The 17,506-nt window shown below is 54.9% G+C and overlaps 2 protein-coding genes across 2 annotated transcripts; both read right to left on the bottom strand.

Moving 5' to 3' along the window:
* Positions 1-3,626: 3,626 nt before the first annotated feature.
* On the bottom strand, positions 3,627-7,087 carry LOC104044866 (chymase). Its single transcript, XM_009504759.2, has 5 exons — positions 6,901-7,087; positions 6,641-6,788; positions 5,400-5,541; positions 5,032-5,265; positions 3,627-4,335 (listed from the first exon to the last, which is right to left on the bottom strand). Exons 1-5 carry the CDS (start codon positions 7,085-7,087, stop codon positions 4,198-4,200), a joined length of 849 nt encoding a protein of 282 aa, XP_009503054.2. The 3' UTR covers positions 3,627-4,197.
* Positions 7,088-11,014: 3,927 nt separating this feature from the next.
* Positions 11,015-17,365, bottom strand: LOC104048109 (mast cell protease 1A-like). Its single transcript, XM_064469897.1, is given in 9 exon segments — positions 11,015-11,358; positions 11,361-11,405; positions 11,408-11,434; positions 11,437-11,452; positions 11,805-12,056; positions 12,387-12,522; positions 12,715-12,859; positions 12,957-13,107; positions 17,114-17,365. Coding segments are annotated over 9 exon segments (1,059 nt in total). The 3' UTR covers positions 11,015-11,323.
* Positions 17,366-17,506: the final 141 nt, after the last annotated feature.

Below are 17,506 nucleotides of genomic sequence, written 5' to 3'. Positions count from 1 at the left end.
TGAAAACGTAGTGGGATCTGGCAGAATGGCTTTTCCTTGTCTCTTTTATTTTTGCCAGTGAAACCCTAAGCACGTGATGGAAACGTTTGTTCTCATTCTCTTGCTAGGTCACTTGCCAAATCTCCAGATTATTTTCCTTCAGATATAATAGTTTCAAGCTCTGTTCTAGAGGAGGTGGGCCTTTATTCTTTTGTCTTAAATCATGAAATGTAGGAAGAAAATGTTTGCAGACTGTCAGGCCGTGGTGGGAATGTGTGGTGGTTCTCTTGGCTGCCAACTTCACTAAAAAGACCTGAATGACTCGATGTGTCCTGATGAACACTTGGGTGTGACAGAGGGCTGGTCAGGATTTCCCTTACTGGCACCTCCCTGAGTCCAGCCACAGAGGGATGCAGAGGGCTGGAGGACGGAGCAGGGAGGGACAAACTGGAGCCTGCCCAAAACCGTGCTCTGCGGTGAAGGGCTGAGCTGCTGCAGCCACCTTCTCCCCGAATCCCTCCCCCAGCCTCCACGGCTCAGTGCTTCTGCTGCCGCTGTGTTTGCCCATGTTTCCTACTAGAGGAGGATAAATCTCTCATTCTGATCAACAGCAAAATCAACAAAATACCAGGGGAGAAGAGATGAGTCCGGCAGGAGCTGAAATGACTGCTTTTGGCAAGCTGCAACTACTGTAATAACGCAGCATTGAAACATCTCTGATTTTATGGGTCACCGATGAGCTAATGCCTACATCTTTCACCCTTGTTTTTCGGTACAACCGAAAGGCACAAAAATCTCTTGAATCTTTGGGTGTGATTTCTTTCCTGACACACTGAAACTGGAGCTGACTCTGGGGTTTGTGCCTCAGTAACACAGTGGTTGGATGTTATCACAAGGTACAGGGGCTTGTGGGAAGAGAAGGGTGGTGATACAGTTAAGGCATGAGGTCAGCAGTAGTACTCCCAGTTCCATTTCCTTTACTGCTACAGATTGACTTTACCCTTTTATGGACTGGCAGAGATCTGAGATAAAATCGGGCATTGCAGTAGTGCCTTACAGCCTCGGCACAAGACCTTGCTGTGCGAGGCGCTGTTGTCCTCTCGCGTACCGTGAGGGTCAGCATTCGGGCTGTCCACATTGTCTCTGGCTTGAACCCGAACCAAAGCCTTTGCTTCTAAGCCGGTTGGTGCAGCTGACTCGTGTCCAGGCTTCCTGGGTATACTGCCTCCGGCATGGGCCGGCTATATTCTAGATCTCTGTTGCACCCTGTGTTACCCATAGTCAGAAAACACACAGGGCTTTGACTTTGGTAATTTTTTTTTTTTTTCCTTCTGTTGAAATCTGCAAGAAAGAATGAAATGGTGGTGTCATACCCCTATAGGGTTCTGCATTTATACTGTGACACCCGGTGGCACGAGTGCACGCCTGCTTCGGGAGACGGTGTGAAGGTGGCCGCGAAGGAGAGCAACTGGAGCTCACTGGACAGCTCCAGCACCGGCTCCAGGCGGGGAAGGCCAAGCCTGGCGCTGTCGCCTTCACGCTGCCTGTCTGGGAGTGCACTTGCCTCTTTGCTGGAGGAACCTAGTTGTCTGACTCCAGACGAGAACTGGAAGCGAGCTAGCATGTGCGCTGCGGAGGATGAGGGGAATGTGGCTTGAGAATGAGCCAAACATATGATGTAGGCATGTGGCACAGCTCTGCGGGCCGAAGGGACAGACTGCTTCCTTGTACTGTGGCTCCCTGTGGTTTTCTGTCCAATCTGGAGTGGGTAGCTGAGGGCTTTTATGTTCCCACAGTTCTGGATGTGCTGCAGACTCAAATGCCTATAGTTGGCAACAAGGAATACCACTTCTCAGTGCAGAATGGGATGTAAGGTGAAGTTCCTGCAAAGCCGTCAGCCCTTTGAGTGGGGCAAGTGCATGGGATTCACCTTCTCCCCAACAACTGTCCTGTGCCCTGCCTTTTCCTTCCCTCTCACGCCTCTTGTCCTTGGGCTATCTCTCTTGGCTGCCTCTCCCTCCCCCAGTGGGAAATAAGGCAGCACCTACCCTAGCAGCCTCTGCTTCTGCTTGGGCTGGGCAGGTGCAGTGGTTATCAGGAACCACACATTATCACAGGTTACCTTTGCACCTCCGTGCCTTCGCTTGTTTGAAATGCTGCCTGCGTCTTGAATTTCAGGTAGTTGAATTCCAGCTGGCTCTGGTGCTCTTCTTGTCCTCTGCCCAAGAGGTGGCTTGGTAAGGCTTCTGCTCACTTGCTCTTGGCAGGCTAAGAGTGCGTCTGGCATTACGTTTAGTAACTCACTTGATGCCTGGTAACCTGTTGAGATGTGGCAGCACAGTCCTGGGGGGCTCCGAGCCTGTGATCCCTGTCAAAGCCGTGGTCCCAGGCACTGCCTGCCCAAGGGGGAAAACATCGTGCCCCTGCCCCTGGCTGACCCTCTGCCCTGGCAGGATCAGGAATGTGGGTGGGCAGAAGTCAGAGCAGAGGAAATGGGTCTGCTGCTTCGAGACTGTGATTGCTTTCATATATCTGGCCTCCCTCAGTGAATGTGACTGCTGCCTGGAAGCCAACCGCAAGAAGGCAAGAAGCTCACAGGCTGTGCCGGGAGGTGCTGGCGAAGGAGCTCGTAGGGTGCTCCAGGCAGGTGGGTGAGTGTCAGTGAGGAATGTGTGCCACCTCTGCCATCACCGCTCTGCAGCGGGGCTGTGGAGTTTGGCAGCTTGCTCTGGGAGGTTGCTGAGCTGGACATCTGCCTGAGAGGGACAGCAGCCTGTGCGCGCACCCCCTTCACTGCAGAATGGAGTGGTGGAGAGCCTGGCCCTGCACGGGGCTGTCCTGGCCCCGGAGCACAGCGGGGATCCTCTTCCTGAGCAAAACCAAACCCCCCTGGAGGACACAGTTGCTGCCTGAGATGCAGCCCAGTACTTCACCTCCTTCTGTGGTAATGCGCTCCTCCAGGCAGCTGCGTGGCTGGAGCAGCCAAACGCGTGTCGTCAACGTGAGCTGCCGCTGCCCGGGGTGCGCGAGAGCCCGCGTGAACTGGAGGCAGCAGAAGGCTTGGCACAGCCCCATGGCGCAGCTTGTCTCACAGAGCACTCGGGCGCTGCAGGGCCGAGAGCCGCCTTCCTGACTCTGCCGTGCTCTGCGGGCAGGCTGCCCTGTGATGGGATGGGCTAATTCTGTCCCCGTGCAACATCAGCGGGCACGCGCTGCAAGTGCTCGCGTAGCCCCGGGAGCCCCTCGCGCTCAGGGCCCCCTCCCCTGCGTGGTTCTTCTTTCCTGCCTGCTCACGCTGCAGCATATGGGGGGAAGACGATCTCCTGCCAGGAGATGACTGATTACCGTCTTTTCCAGTTTTGCCTAAGCGCTCGACACTGGGGAGAGGCGGCCAAGAGGCTCCCCCTGCCCTGAAAGACAGGCTTGACGCCTCTTCTGGGGGTTTAGGCGGGACAGAAAATGGAGGCCACTGGTTAGTGTAGAAACTTCCAGCTTGGGATTCAGCTGTTTGAGCAGTGACTTGCTTCTGAGCTCTTTAGGACTGGAGCCAGTGGCTGAAAGAAATCCAAATCATGGAAGGAAAAAGGCTCTCAAACGCAGATGCAATTTATTGTTTTTACGTATTCTTACAACACTGGAGCTACAGGAAGAGGGGAGAAAGGAGGCAGCAGGTTTCAGAGGTAGGGGGAGAGCAGCAGCGGCAGAGTGAAGCAGGAGCTGAAAGTGTCTTCCTTGGAGCTGGGCAATCCTCTAACCCCAGGGCTGCGGCAAAGGAGACCCAGACGTCTGGTGTCACAAATACAAGGGGCAGGGAGGAGGCTGCTCTTTGGATCCCCCCGATCTAATTGTACTGCCTTCCCCAAAGGATGGCAGACACCCCAACAGCTACTGTCACCCCACTCAAGGCTGTCCTGTTGCTTCCTTTCTAGCGCTGTAGCCACAAGCGGCTTGACAAAGGGGTAAATCAGAGCAGCAGTGTGGGAGCACACACTGTGTCAACGGGCACTCCCTAGCCTCGCACAGGGAACAAACACAGCCGAGGTGCAACCTCTGCGCCAAGCCCCCGCTGCCAGGGTTTGGCTTTGCCAGAGAGAAGTCCTTGCCATGTCCGTGAGCATCAGTGGAAGATGTTTCCAAGGGAGAAGGTAAGAAAAAGCAGCTGAGCATGGGGCCCTTGAAGCATGAGTTTTCCAGGGCAGCAGCTGGGGGAGAGTAGGGTCATGCTGACTTCATGACACTGTAGACCCAGTGAAGGTAAGGAGCAATGTGTGTGTAGAAACCAGGCCAATTGTTATGCTTATAGGAGAAGATGCCATAGGCTGCTTTGTTGCAGACAAGTGGATCCCCAGTATCACCCTGTAAAATGGGGGAGAAGAGAGATCAGTGTTGATTTATGAGGGGTCCCCAGGAAAGGGATGCATTCGCAAAGAACAGGTAGGCTGTAAATATCAGGACAGAGCTTCCCCCGGAGACTCGCAATGGATGTAGATAGCTCTGGGTCCAAACGGCACCACTGGCAGTTTTGCCTGGGACCGAACACGGGACCAAGCACGACTACAGCTGGGCAAACACTGAAGCTTAAAGCATCACGTCATTTCTGCCCTTCTGTTGGCTGCAGAGCACTACAAAATGCACTCAGGCCAGCTATGAGACTTGGGGCAAACCCCTCTTTGGCCTAGCTGTTGTGTTGCTGTGCTGTTGCAGACACCTAGGCCCACTGCTGTGAGAAGACAAGGATTCCCTTGTCCCTTCCGCTTGGCCCAGGGCTGGCACAAGCGTGATGCAGTCAGCAGGAACGCTGCTGACCCTCCAAGGGTATGATCCTTGGAGATCGAGACCCAGGGCACCTCTTGTGCCAGGACAGCAAGAGGGAGGGATGCTGGTGAGGAAGCACGGAGTGATTGGAGGGGGGGGGGCAGAGATTGAGGGGCCAACAATAAGCAATTTTAGACAGTACCTTTTCAGTTAAGTTTTTAGCCCGGATCAGGTTTGTGCCCAGCACCTGGCTGAAACCTCCCCCGCAGCCTTCTACTCCCTAAGTCAGAGACTGACCTTTTCAGGTACCCCAGGAGATTCACTGTGGCCGCAAATCAAGTTGTCAGCAAGTCCAGGGAAGTGGCTGAGGCAGTCCCTTTTTTTGATGATGGTGACATTGGCTTCACGTAACGTGGCAGTGGTTGTTTTGTAGCCCCAGCCGGCTATGCTGCACTCAGTCCCACCAGGGACTTTTGATTTTTCCAAGGGAATGGTCTCAACGTATCTGTTGCTGGTGGCATTGCCTTTCAGCTGGGCAGGGGGACAGAAAATACAGAAGTAAGTGCTTGGTCTGTAAATGCCCTGTGACCAAGGCTGTACCCTCCTGTTCCAGGGTTACAGCTCAGCCCTGCACATCAGGCAGACAGGACCAGGCAGGTGGTTACCTTCAGCAAGAGGATGTCATTTCCCATCTTAGGACTCATGAAGCCTGGGTGGCAGTGATACTCTTGGACTTCAAATGTTTGCCAGCTATCCTCTCTCTTCTGGATTGTGTGGGCTCCAAGGATGACAGTCAGCGGTTTGTGTCTGGTAAAATCAAGCACAGAGTATGTCATAAGCTTTCTTCTGCCTTCCCTGGTAACACTGAGGCACATGTTCCAGGGGCACGGCCCAGAGAGACTGGCTGGGCTTTAAGGAAGAATGGTGGGAGCAAGGAGTTCTGCCAGCGCATCTACCCAGCCGAGCGGCAGAGCAAGTTCCCATCTGACAGACTGGAGCTCTGCAAGGGTTACTTTACCTCTGGATCTCGAGCTGAGCAGATTTGCTCCAATGCTGCTGCTGTGTACGAAGGTATGAGGACTGTTGGTCCATGCTTCGTAGGCCCATGGCACGAAGGAGGGATTTCTAAATCAGGACCCTGCTCTGGGCCAATGTACCTTTACTGGCCTCTACATCATCTGCAAGAGGGGCTGACTTAGGAAAATTGTGAGGGACCCTGGGTATGGGTGGGAGGTCCTTTCAATCTAGCAGGTGGGATTTGGGCATCCAGGCTCCTGGCTTCTGCTGATCATCGTTTCTGCTGCTCAGATGTGGGGACTGGCCCGGAGCCTGCGTTACTAGCACTAGGACAGAGCTGTCAGCCCTGAGGAGTATAGCAGCTACACCCAGAGTCATGTGCATCTAGAAAAGACCTCTGGCACCTCCATGCCCCAATTTATCCAGCTGGAGGGACAGAAGAGAGCTAGACAAGCACCTTGCTTATAAGATTATTAATTCTGATAACAGTCTTGGGCGTCTTGGTGACAGAAAGGGCAAAGCCTGACACCAGCAGTCCCTGCTCTGCCAGCAGGTCAGTGACAGCAAGGGAAGAAGCTGCTCTGACTTCTCGTTGCTTACGTCTGGGAATAACAAAGGTGAGTATCTGAACATGGGCTGGGGAGGGACGTGGGGAAGGATGCCTCGAGGGAGAGCAGCAGACAGACCCCTCCTGTTTCAGTGCCAGCCCCCACAGCCTTGCCCTGTCCCAGCAGTGCAGCCTGCACTCCCTGCTAGGGAAAGAGTTTGACCACAGCTCTGAAGGAAGTGATTCAAACTGTTAGACCACCCTCTGGGAGGTGTTACCCAGGTCATGGCAGTGTGACAGCCTTGTTGCACCAGGTGCTGTATGAACAGAGCAAAAACTTACACGAAGCACTGAGCTGCTGTCATCACCCAGTTCGGGGCCACTAAGAAGCCTCCGCAGAATTGGTTGTTCTTTCCTTGAAGATAGGCCATGTAGGGTGTGGAGGGAGTCTTGGCTTCACCTCCTCTCTCCCTCCAATTCCAGGAATAACCTGAAATGAATTGGACTGAGGATGAAGGGATCGGAGGAAACAGGGCACAGGACGTGCTCTTTGGGACTCTTCCTTCCCCAGCCCCCTCCCCACCTCTGGCTGCTCTACTTACTGGCTTTGGCTGGAGGGCATGTCACCAGCAGGAGAAAGAGCAGGAGTTTCTGCAGGTGCTTCATCGCAGCGTTTTCAGCTTCAGTGGCTCTCTTGGAGGTGAGGCTGCAGCTGGGGTCTGTTCCTGCTCCCAGCAAGGTTTTATAGCCTGAGACTAGACTCCAGGAAACCACAGAGGTCAGACTCATCTGATTAATCTATCTGCAAATTGCATGCCTCAGCGATCTAAGAGGGGAATTCAGTCAGCTTTAGCCTTGGGCATCAACCCACCTTCATCCTGGACCTGATCTGGGGTATCTGACATCCTTCTAATCCCAGAGCCAATTTTAACCCATTGCCTTTGCGCTGGAAGCTATAGGGACCATAGCCACCCTCATCCATTTGCCTGCCAGTGGGCTTTTCCCTTGCGGCTTGTATTTGTTGTTGTGCACTTGCAAAGTCTCTTGATTTTTATCACGAGTCTTACAAGAACAAGATTTTTTATTTTTTTTACTCAATGTACCAGTTCCAAAGACCGTGCAGTGGCAGTTGAGGGCCCTCCTGCTCTTTCTCAGTAGGTGTGGTCCTGGCTAATAGAGCAAAATCACTGTTAGTGCATTTATAACACCATAATGGTCGTGGCTATTTGAGGGCAAGAAGTTATTCTGGCAGCTTCGTGAGCGTGGCCCACAGCAGCATGACTGCTGCTGTTGCCATGAGGGCTCTGTTCTGCACCAGCTGCTGACTTAGGGCTTTGCTTTGCACAGGAAAAGACACCATTTTGTGTTTCTTTCCAGACGTAATTATTCACCAACAATGTAATTGTAAATTGAGGAGTTTGCTGTCTCTTACCAGCCAATGTGAGAGAAGACAGGCGGACGCTTCCTTGACCCCGGGGCAGCGGCTCACTTTCCCTCTGTGTTGAGGGTGGATAGACACCAGGGATGTGGGTTTGGGATTCTGCCCCTTCACAAGCTAGAGAGAACCTGAAGACACAACTCCCTGAAGATGGTCTTGCTCCTCTGGGAAGGGTCATGTCCAAGCACCTCACAGCCAATGCTGGCCGCGCCCTAGCAGGCAGTGACTTAAATGCCAAACAAGTCCCCGGTGCCTTTCTGCAGTGCATGGTGGGGATCTGGCTTCCCTGGACCAGGCCCCAAGGCAGCTGCACTTCTTCCTCCAGCCCATGGTGAGAGGGACTGTGCGGGAGGAAGGGCTGGTGGCAAATCACTGAACACACCCCCCCCCAGCCCCATGGATGTCCCCTTGCCTCACCACTGTACTGGATCCAGTTCTAGCCAATGTATTCATCAATGGCCTGGATGAAGGGACCGAGCGTCCCCGCAGCAAGTTCGCTGGCGATACCGAGCCGGGAGGAGCGGCTGATGCACCGGAGGGCTGTGCTGGCATCCAGCGAGGGCTGGGCAGGCTGGAGAGCTGGGCCCGGGGGAGCCTCAGGGAATTAATTCAACAAAAGCAAGCGTAAGGTCCTGCCTCTGGGGAGGAACAGCCCCCCGCACCAGCACAGGCTGGGGGGGACCTGCTGGAGAGCGGCTCTGCTGAGAGGCCCTGGGGGTGCTGGCGGACGGCAAGTTGATCATGAGCCAGCACCGGGCCCTTGTGGCCAAGGCCAACAGTGTCCTGGGGTGCATAAAATTGAGTGTGGGCCGCAGGGCGAGGGAGGTTCTCCTCCCCCTCTGCTCTGCCCCAGTGAGGCCACATCTGGGGGGCTGCGGCCAGTTCTGGGCCCCCCAGTTCAGGAAGGGCAGGGAACTGCTGGAGCAAGGCCAGCGCAGAGCTGCCAAGGGGATCAGGGGCTGGAGCATCTCCCTGGTGAGGAAAGGCTGAGGGACCTGGGTCTGTTCAGCCGGGAGAAGAGAAGGCTGAGGGGGATCTCATCAATGCCTATAAATATCTGAAGGGTGGGTGTCAGGGGGATGGGGCCGGGCTCTTTTCAGCGGTGCCCAACGCCAGGCCAAGGGGCCACGGGCACAAGCTGGAACACGGGAAGCTCCCCCTGAACATGAGGCCAAACCCCTTCCCTGTGCGGGTGCCAGAGCAGGGGCACAGGCTGCCCAGAGAGGCTGTGGGGTCCCTTCCCTGGAGACATTCACCCCCCGCCTGGACGCGGCCCTGTGCCCCTGCTCTGGGGGTGCCTGCTCCAGCAGGGGGTGGGACGGGGTGAGCTCCAGGGGTCCCTGCCAGCCCCCGCTATGCTGTGATTCTATAGGCATGCCTATGCACTCGCCCCAGCAGTGGTTGTTCTTTGGCTGTGATGAAATGGGGCTGATACATGTCCTTGCTGCACTCGCTGACTGCCAGTAAATTTGCTTTCCTATCTGCCCCCAGTGCCACAGGGCAAAACCCCTTTTTAAGCTAAAAGCTGTCATTCTCGTGCAAAGACTGCAGCAGCTGGAGCTTCAAGGAAAACCCTGCCGTGACAAAGATTTGTACTACGCAGATAAGCAGTTGCAGCCTTCTCAATTGCAGATTTCCTAGCTGATAGTAGCTGTTAGCAGAAGCCCAAACCATGGACCCTTCTCAGGTTCCCCGGGCACTGAAGGCAAAGGTGCCGTCTTTCCCTTTGCTCCAGGCACGAACGGGGAGGCCATAGGCGCATACATCCAGGGCTGGAGTGCAGGCCGTCTCCTCCTTGTGATGGAGGTGGCTACTGGGAGCCTAGGAAAGACTATGACAACAGGGCAAGCAACCTGATCCCTTGAACTGCACATGGTTTCTGTATGTTTAAAATTCCCCACCGGGTTTCCCCACCGCAAACCAGTCTAGTGTCGTCTTGGATTTGCACAGACATCTGTCATCCTGCACCAGGGAGTTCTGCAGCTCAGTTATTTACCAGTGCACTGTTTCTGCCCCTTTTCATCTCCTCCAGGAAAGTGTCTAGAACTCTCCTATCTGTGTAGGAGAGAGACTGTCGTAAACTACCTGGAACAAAGGACAGTAGGGCTCAGAGTTTAGGCAGGTTGCTTTACACCCAGTGCAAGCCATTCTGACTCTAGTGCCAGGGCTACCTGAAAATGGTGCTAAAGCATCCTCTGTGGGGAGGAGCATCTTGCCTCTGAGCACCACCTGGCTGAGGGGAAAGTCATAAACCCTTTTCATTTTGTGCTACTGCTAGAACAGTCTCTGCTTGTGCTGGACTGCTTGGGCTGGGCTTGCCTTCCTGAGAGGGACAGAAACATGCCAACAAGCTCCAAGGCAGACAGGTCCCAGACAGGACTCGCCCTTGCCTTCTCCAGGGAAAGAGTTGGGCTCTCCCCCAGTAGATGGCATGGGAAGAAAGGAGGAAGTGGCATGGGGTCAGGCGCTTTTGTGAACCCTTTATCAACTCCTTATCCTTTACCAACCCTTTCAGTACAATCCTTTCAGAGACTGTAGCCATGCCTCTACTCCTGACATCATGTTGCTGTTTAGGAGATGGAGGACTGTGGCTGCTGGGGAATGGCAGAGGCAAAGACTAAAAGCACTGGTGTGCAACAGCTGAGACTTTCAGTGTGCCTCCTTGCTGGGATCCTAAAACACCATCCCTCGGATCTTAGCCGCCACCTGCCCTACACCCAAGGGAGAACAGGAACAGCACAGTCCACAAAAAGTCTGGCTCCCTTCACCTGCTGGAGCCTCTTACAGCTAAGACAGCTGAAAAGATTAGCCCAGTTTCCCCTGTGACCCAGCCTGCTGTCTTGGCTGCCCAATGTCTTAGGGTGCAACATCACCCAGGCGCGAGGTCCCTGCAGAGGGGACAGTCATTACTTTGCAGGGAATGGCAGCTTTTGACCCTGGTCCCTGCTGACACACCGCATCCTGGCTGTCAGCTGCTCCTAGGCAGGTGCTCCCAGACATTGCTGAAGTTGGTGAATGGATTGTGTGCACATCACTTTTCCCAGCCCATTTCTACCTGGGAAGTTTTACTTCCTGCAACACGCCTATGCCCATGACCCCAGGGAGGGCAACTGTGGCTCTTGTCCTCCAAGTCTGCCAGTAATTCAGTGGATGCAGAGCTACAGCTGCCTCTGTCCCAACTGGGTGACATCTCACTTAGACCAACTAGACCCTGCCTCCCCCCTCCCTGGTGCAAGGTACAAGGAAGAAGACGACATGCTGGGAAATGCAGCTCTGCATTTACTGTAGGTGTTTTAAGTGCAGCAAGGTTCAAGCAGGGATGGGGTCTGTTGTAGCACAGCCTTTTTCTGGTGCCATCTGGGATGATCCCCGCTTCTGCCAGGGTGATTTAACTTGACCCTGAACTGGCTGTCTGAGACGGGCAGGGAATGAGACAGCCATCAGCCTCGGAACAGAAAGAAGGGGACCCTTGCTGATCAGGTCACTCAGGTTCCCAAGGAGAGAGGAGGGAGTCAAGCCTTCAGCAGGGGCAGGAAGAAAACCATTGCAGTGTCCAGGTCCACACCAATGTTGGAGCAATGTTGGAGCTACTTCTGCTGGGTTTTTTTGATCCAGGGCAGATGGAGATGCGGGTGTAGGCCGTGGGTGGGATGTCGTACCCAAAGGAAAAATGCCTTGTGCCACCTTATTGCATACCGGGGCCCACCAGAATCTCCCTGAGGACAGACGAAAGAATGGTTTTAGAGGCGTCTTCCCTGTGGGAACAGGTTTCCCCTTGGTCCCTCCTTGCCCAGGCACTGCCAGCAGGGCTGTCTGTTCGCTCTGGCTCTGCAGCTCTGCTCCTGCCCCACACGCTCACCATGTGGGAGGAGTTGTCCAGAAGAGGTGAGCTGGGGCTTTGCATGGACAGGGGTGTCAGGGCATCCAGAGAGCTAGTCCACATGGGGGCTACAAATCAAATGCTTGTCACCTCTCCTGGGAGCCAGCCAAGTCTGTGCTAGCAGAAACCCCTCTACCAGAGAACCTGCCGGCCCCGCAGCCAAGCCCGCAGCCTGCTGCAGCCCGTACCTGGCTGGAATCCCTGAGCTCATGGAAGCTGCTGGCACAGATCATGCCAGTGTTGAGATGTGGGTAGAAGCGGATGCATTTCCTGCGGCTGTAGATGGAGGCTTTAGTTTCAAAGAGCTTGTTGGTTGCCTGGCTGTCATCAGCCAGGCCCCACTCAGCTATACTGCACTTGGTGCCTGTGGGGAGGTCACTGCTGGTCTTGGGCAGCGGGATGGTGTTGACGTAGTCACCAAGAGCAGCCTTTGCTGCCAGCTGGTAGAAAGAAAGGTTTTTGGAGAAGGCTCTGAGCAGAACAGCAGAACAGCACTTTGTGCCTCTGTTACCATGGTAACAGAGGTCTAGAAGGACATACAGCACTGCAAGCCCTGGTGAGCTGCTGCGAATAGGGTGTAGGGCTCCAAGCCCTGCCCACGGCCCCCTCCCAGGTCCCTCCCATTCCTGCCCGCCTCCAGCACTCATGGGCAGAAGCAGCTGATGGTGTGCAGAAGGAGCTAACAGCAATGATGGGCTCTGCCCAGACCCTGCTACACCCACAGCCCCGTTCTACCCTCTGACCCGCTGCCTGCTGCGGGTCTGCCTTGCCTTGAGCAGCATGATGTCATTAGACACAGCGTTGGGGTCGTATTGAGGGTGCTGGTGGTATCTGAGCACTCCCCGGATCTGCTGGGTTGTTTCTGGTTCATGGATGTTGTGAGCCCCAAGAATGACCGTGGCATTCCTGGCTGTGGCAGCAGAGGTGAGAAGGGAGAAAATAGGTTGGGTCTCACCCGTGTCCCTCCCCTTTTGCAGGCAGGGGGAGAGAAGTGCCTAGCACAGAAGGGCGAGAAACCTACTCCAAAATTACTCCAGTGATGGACCTCACAGGTTAGGCAATGAAGAAGGGGATAAAGCCCGTGTACGAAGTACTCACCCCATGCAGTGCGCAGCTGTCATCACCCAGTCAGGGGCCACCAGGAAGCCTCCGCGGGCTAACTTCCCTACATTCAGGTATGTCACGTCAGGGCGGGAGTGGGGCTGAGCCTCGTGGCCCCGCACAGTCTGACCCTGTAGAGCACCTGCAAGACACCCCACTGCAGAATGAGCCGGTGGCCGCTGTGCTCAGAGCCCAGACCAGCAGCCTCACTCGCAGCAGCTTGCGGCACCCCAGCTTACTGGCACTGGCCCTTGGGCAGGAAAGATGCCCAGCAGAGCCAGCAGTAGCTGGGCCTGGCACATCTCCTCCCACAGCTGGATGCTCCTTCCAAGGTGTGTGGAACTTTGAGCCTCCTAGTGCCCCAGGGCTGGTTTTATACCCTGGGGCCAGCTGCACCCAGCAGCCAGGAAACCGTGTGTGATGGCCTGATTGCGCTAATCAGAGCACTGCAGCATCCCTGCAGGTCTATCTGCATCTCTGCTGCCCCGGCCTGCTCACATGCCCCACGTGTCCTGAGGCTGCGATTGATGAGTGATAGAGCAGGACAGAAAGACCGGACAGAGAGAGCGTGGTACGCCGCAGCCCCAGAGCCTCAGGGGTGATGAGGAGAGGTGTCCTAGGGTATTTTTAAGGTGTGATTTAGCGTTTCTCCTGCAGTTTGGCTGCAGGACAAATCACATCCACCTGCTTCAAAGCATGGTGTCTTTGAGCTCTGGCAATCTGGCTGTCTCATACTGTACCTTCAGTAGTTCATGCCACTTGCTCCTGGGGGTGGTCAGGTCACTTCATGCTTTGTTGGCAAGCTCAATGACTGCAGATGCTCTTTCCCCTCTGTGGTTTCCCCTCTGCAGCTGTTCTGGCCACTGGCACATCTGTTCAAATGGGACCAGGGGAAACCTTCATCTACTCTGCTCTGGATTCTCTGCTCCCTCCCTTCCTTGACCTGAAGTTGCCTGCAAACCAGCCTGCTATTGCTGTCTTCACCTTGCCCCTAGCAAAGTTTGATTTGGTCAAATGCTAAACTAAGCACCAATCCTGCTGCGCTTGTCCCTTCCTGGCCTTGTGGTCCTGGACAGAAACCACCATTGTGCTGCCCCAGGTGACCCTATTTCAAAGAGGTGACCAAATCTTTGTGTCAAGGGCATGGACCTGGGGCTCAGGACACCTGCATTCTTGTTCCCAGCTCTCACACTGCCTTAGCTGGTGGCTGTCCACACTTTCCTTCTGATCTTTGGGCCTCCAATTGCCTAAGCGTGTCTTGTGATGGTAGCTGAGCCTTTGTATGAAGAGCTGCCTGAGCCTCAGGCTGCAACCTCGGAACGAGCTGTGCCATACAGTCCTGTGTTGTTTAAAGTTGTCCTTTCTCTCTGCACTGCCTAGCCCTTATATACCTTAATTTTCCCCACTGCCAGGTTGTTCCAGTTTGCTGCATTGTTTCTTGCTCCCTAGGGCTTGTGGGCAGTTGTGTGCCCACAGCAAAGCATAAATATATTAGGGCTGATGCTGTGTGAAGTGTCGGCTCTGCTCAGGGGGTGTTGCATGTTGCATACTGGAAGGACATCTTTTCCATGCTCACAGACTTTCAACAACTCTTGACTCTGCTCCAGCACAAGAGCATCCAAGGGGCTGGAGACAGCCATAGCAGAGAGAGGCCACAGAGGAGGGGACAGGGTGCCGCACTGGAGCCACGCAGCTTCTCTGCTGCAATGAGGACAAAAGCTGTCATGAGAGCGCAGCCAGGTTCTGCACACCTCCTGCATCTGGCCTTATCCCGCCTATTTTGAGTGATGGCCAGGATTAAACCTTCCCACAGATGCTCTCCAAAAATTTTCTCTGAGCCCAGAGGTCCAGCCCTTTCCCTTGCTTTGCCCCTTCAGCACCAAAGTCTGGCTTAGGGGAAAACCAGTAGGCAATTGCCTGGCCACGGCCACTGCTCATCCCCAGAGGCTGTGCTTATGTGACAAGAGGGACAGAGTCCAAGGAGGGACAGTGCCACTGTCTTGTGTGAGCACTTGCAAGGCAGGGCAGCCAGGTCTCTGGCCAGCATGCTAGCCGCTAAAACTGGAGCAGCGCTCTCCTCTCATGCCCAATGGCTAGCTGTGGCTGGCCGTTCTTAAGCAAAGCATCTACTCCAAACCACCTTCCTCTACTGTGTGTACAGACAATTTGCTAGTGAAAGGATGGGGAGAGCTGGGGAGGTAAGGGGTAGTGCCTCTTTTTAATTCTTGGGATACTTAAATCTTGTTCACCTAGGCAGGAATCCTCCCAGAAGCTCTGGTTCAGGTCACTACAGATTTTCTGCAGGCACCTGGTTCAAATAAGCTAATCTGGGTTTGTAACTGCAGCCAGGAACTGATGAAAAAACACAACAGACAAAGGCAATAGAACAATTAGCTTCATTGCCTCCCTCTTCCCTGCCCCCTGCACCCCCTCCATCCCCAAATCCTTGGTCCTGCTATGGGAGATTTTTCTACCCGAAGACCCTGACTGTGTGCCCATTCCCTGGGACACTTTCTGCCAACACTCCTCAGGGGGCCGCACGTCACTTGAAAATGAGGCTTGCTTTATTCCTAAATCACCCTCTCTGGAGCAGTCTCTGGTTACCAGTCCTAGTGTAGGTCTGTGACAAGCTGTGCCTGCCCAAGACATGATTCAGCTTTGCTTCCTGCTGAGTGTGATTTCAGGTTAAGAAGCACGTACAGCTCCAAGGCTCCCAGCAAAGGAGAGTGGATCAGGAGGAAGACCTGTCCTAAGAACACCTTTGGCACACAGTAAGGGCGCTGCTTTGTGGCAGATGTGCCCTGTGTGAGCAGTCCTGCCGGCCTGGCACAAGCACAGTGCTTGGGTGCTGTCGTTGCTTCTGCCTGCAGCGTGCCCAGCGAGCTGCTGCTGGGTTGATTTTTCCCATCTCTGAGAAGATGCCCTCTGGTGCCCTGCTTACGGGTCAGAGAGGCACAACACTCATCTCTCCCAGCCCTTCCTCCCCTGTCTGCTTGGGCCAGTCCTCATTGCTCCCAGCCAGGGCTTGAAGCTGGGGGACTCCGGGCAAGCTGGCAGCAGGGTACTCATGCTGGGGGCATGGGCAAGCTGACAGGGCAAGTGTCCCAGGAGGGCAGCAGCGAGGCAGTGGGGCCGATCTGCCAGTTAGTTTGCATTGCTGGGAGGAGGGCATCTGAGGGAGAGCTGTGGTATGAGAATGGAAAACCCCTGAAACAGTTCCTGGAAATAAAACCAGAGTATGTGTGTGCGTATAAACAAACCAACAGATAAATATACCCCTCTCTTACTGCCCAGAGCAGTCTCCAGCACATCAGAAGAGCCAGTGGGCTCACGGTAGGGCTGTACTAACTTGGGCGGCGAGGTCTGGGAGCATGGGCTATCCTGCGTGCTAGTCCTTGGGCACCAGGGCTTTTGTGTGATTAAAACCTTACTCCCAAATGCTGGGTTCCCACTGCACTCTGACCCCTGGCAGAAGCTCTCTCCATGAGTCTGTATCCTGCAGTAACCTTGTGCAAAGGTCTTGCTTTCCCCTTGATCCCAGCAGTGCTGAGCTGAAAGCGGCGAGCTCAGATGCCATGGGCCGTTTGAGTTTACTTCTTGCTCTGTAACAGCTGGTGGGTCAGCAGTACCAGGGCCGGGCTACGCTGCAGCCAGTAGAAACCAGACAGCAGTTCTCTGCCCCAAACTGCTTAGTATTCTTATGTATAACAAGCAGGGAGGAGAAACAGCAGGTGGAGGAAGTGATGCACAGGATGATAAGTAGCAGAGCTTGGAATAAATTTATGCTTTCCAGACACAGTGCAGCAGCCCCAGCCCTGCTGCCCGTAAACACGTTGCCCCTGCCCCAGCCAGGCAGCGCTAACCGCAGGGAGGTGTGTTGCTTGTCCTTCCTCTACAGTGCTCAGATTAGGTTTCAAACCAGCCCGATTTCCTCTGTGTGGTGCTTGGAACCGCACCCTTGTCAGCTCCCCCTTGCGCAGGCATCACCCTGCTGTTTACGCTGAGCCCTCCCTGGCCTGTTTCGTGGGTGAGGACTGGCTCCTCCCTGCCATCCCCGCATGAACATTGGAATAAACAGCTCTCAGCTGTGAGCCTGTGGTGACAGGTCTAGCAATGATCTAGGCCCTGCCCCAGAGGGTGCAGAGCAGTGCGGGCGAGCTTAAATAAGGGATTTAATGGGTCCTGCACGGGGAACTCTAGGCCAGAGGCTCCAGCCAGGTCTCTGGAGCGGCCTCATGGCCTTGGTCACACCACGCTGACCGTGCCCGGCCAAGCCCCGCACTGAGCAGGGGTGGCAGGAGCACCGTGCAGCCCCTCCTGGCGATGTGCCTGCTCGCTGGAGCTGCGCTTACAGGGAAAGAAGGCGCTAGGGGAAAGCTGAGCTTGTCCCAGGCACAGTATGAGAGCCAGTGCTGGGCACGGCATTTGGAGACCAGGCACTGAGACGGCGCAGCTTCTCCAGCTCCTCTGAGCTACCTAGGCCAAAATCCAGCCCCGGGGAGGGGTTGCTGCTCTGGCAGTTGCCAGCGGCTGTCAGGAGGTGCATGAAACGCCACACGTTAAAGAAGAAGTGAGACTCAGGAGTCTGCATTTGTGGCGTGCTCAGTGTGGAGGGACGCTGAAGGATGAGTGCCTCCAAAGCTTCCATCCTACCGGCACTGAGCACTGGAAACACTCAGTGCCTTTCATTCCAGATCAGCCAAAAGGTCAAAATCTCAAATCTGTCACAAAGGAGAGCAACGTGTGACACCATGGCAGACAGGGTCTGGGCTGGCCCGTTGATGATGTG

This window comes from Phalacrocorax carbo, chromosome 19 (assembly GCF_963921805.1).
Source record: "Phalacrocorax carbo chromosome 19, bPhaCar2.1, whole genome shotgun sequence".
In the NCBI taxonomy this organism is placed as follows: Eukaryota; Metazoa; Chordata; class Aves; order Suliformes; family Phalacrocoracidae; genus Phalacrocorax; species Phalacrocorax carbo.
The sequence above is the reverse complement of the archived record's forward strand: the minus strand, read 5'-3'. Positions and strand labels throughout refer to the sequence as shown.

What these genes read in the sequence shown, in the direction of transcription:
- LOC104044866 (XM_009504759.2), bottom strand. Translation starts at nt 7,087, where the DNA reads ATGAGTCTGACCTCTGTGGTTTCCTGGAGTCTAGTCTCAGGCTATAAA. An exon ending in ATGCCCTCCAGCCAAAGCCA is followed by an intron (nt 6,789 to 6,900) that starts GTAAGTAGAGCA and finishes AATTCATTTCAG; the next exon opens with GTTATTCCTGGAATTGGAGG. An exon ending in CTCCTGGGGTACCTGAAAAG is followed by an intron (nt 4,336 to 5,031) that starts GTCAGTCTCTGA and finishes CCCATTTTACAG; the next exon opens with GGTGATACTGGGGATCCACT.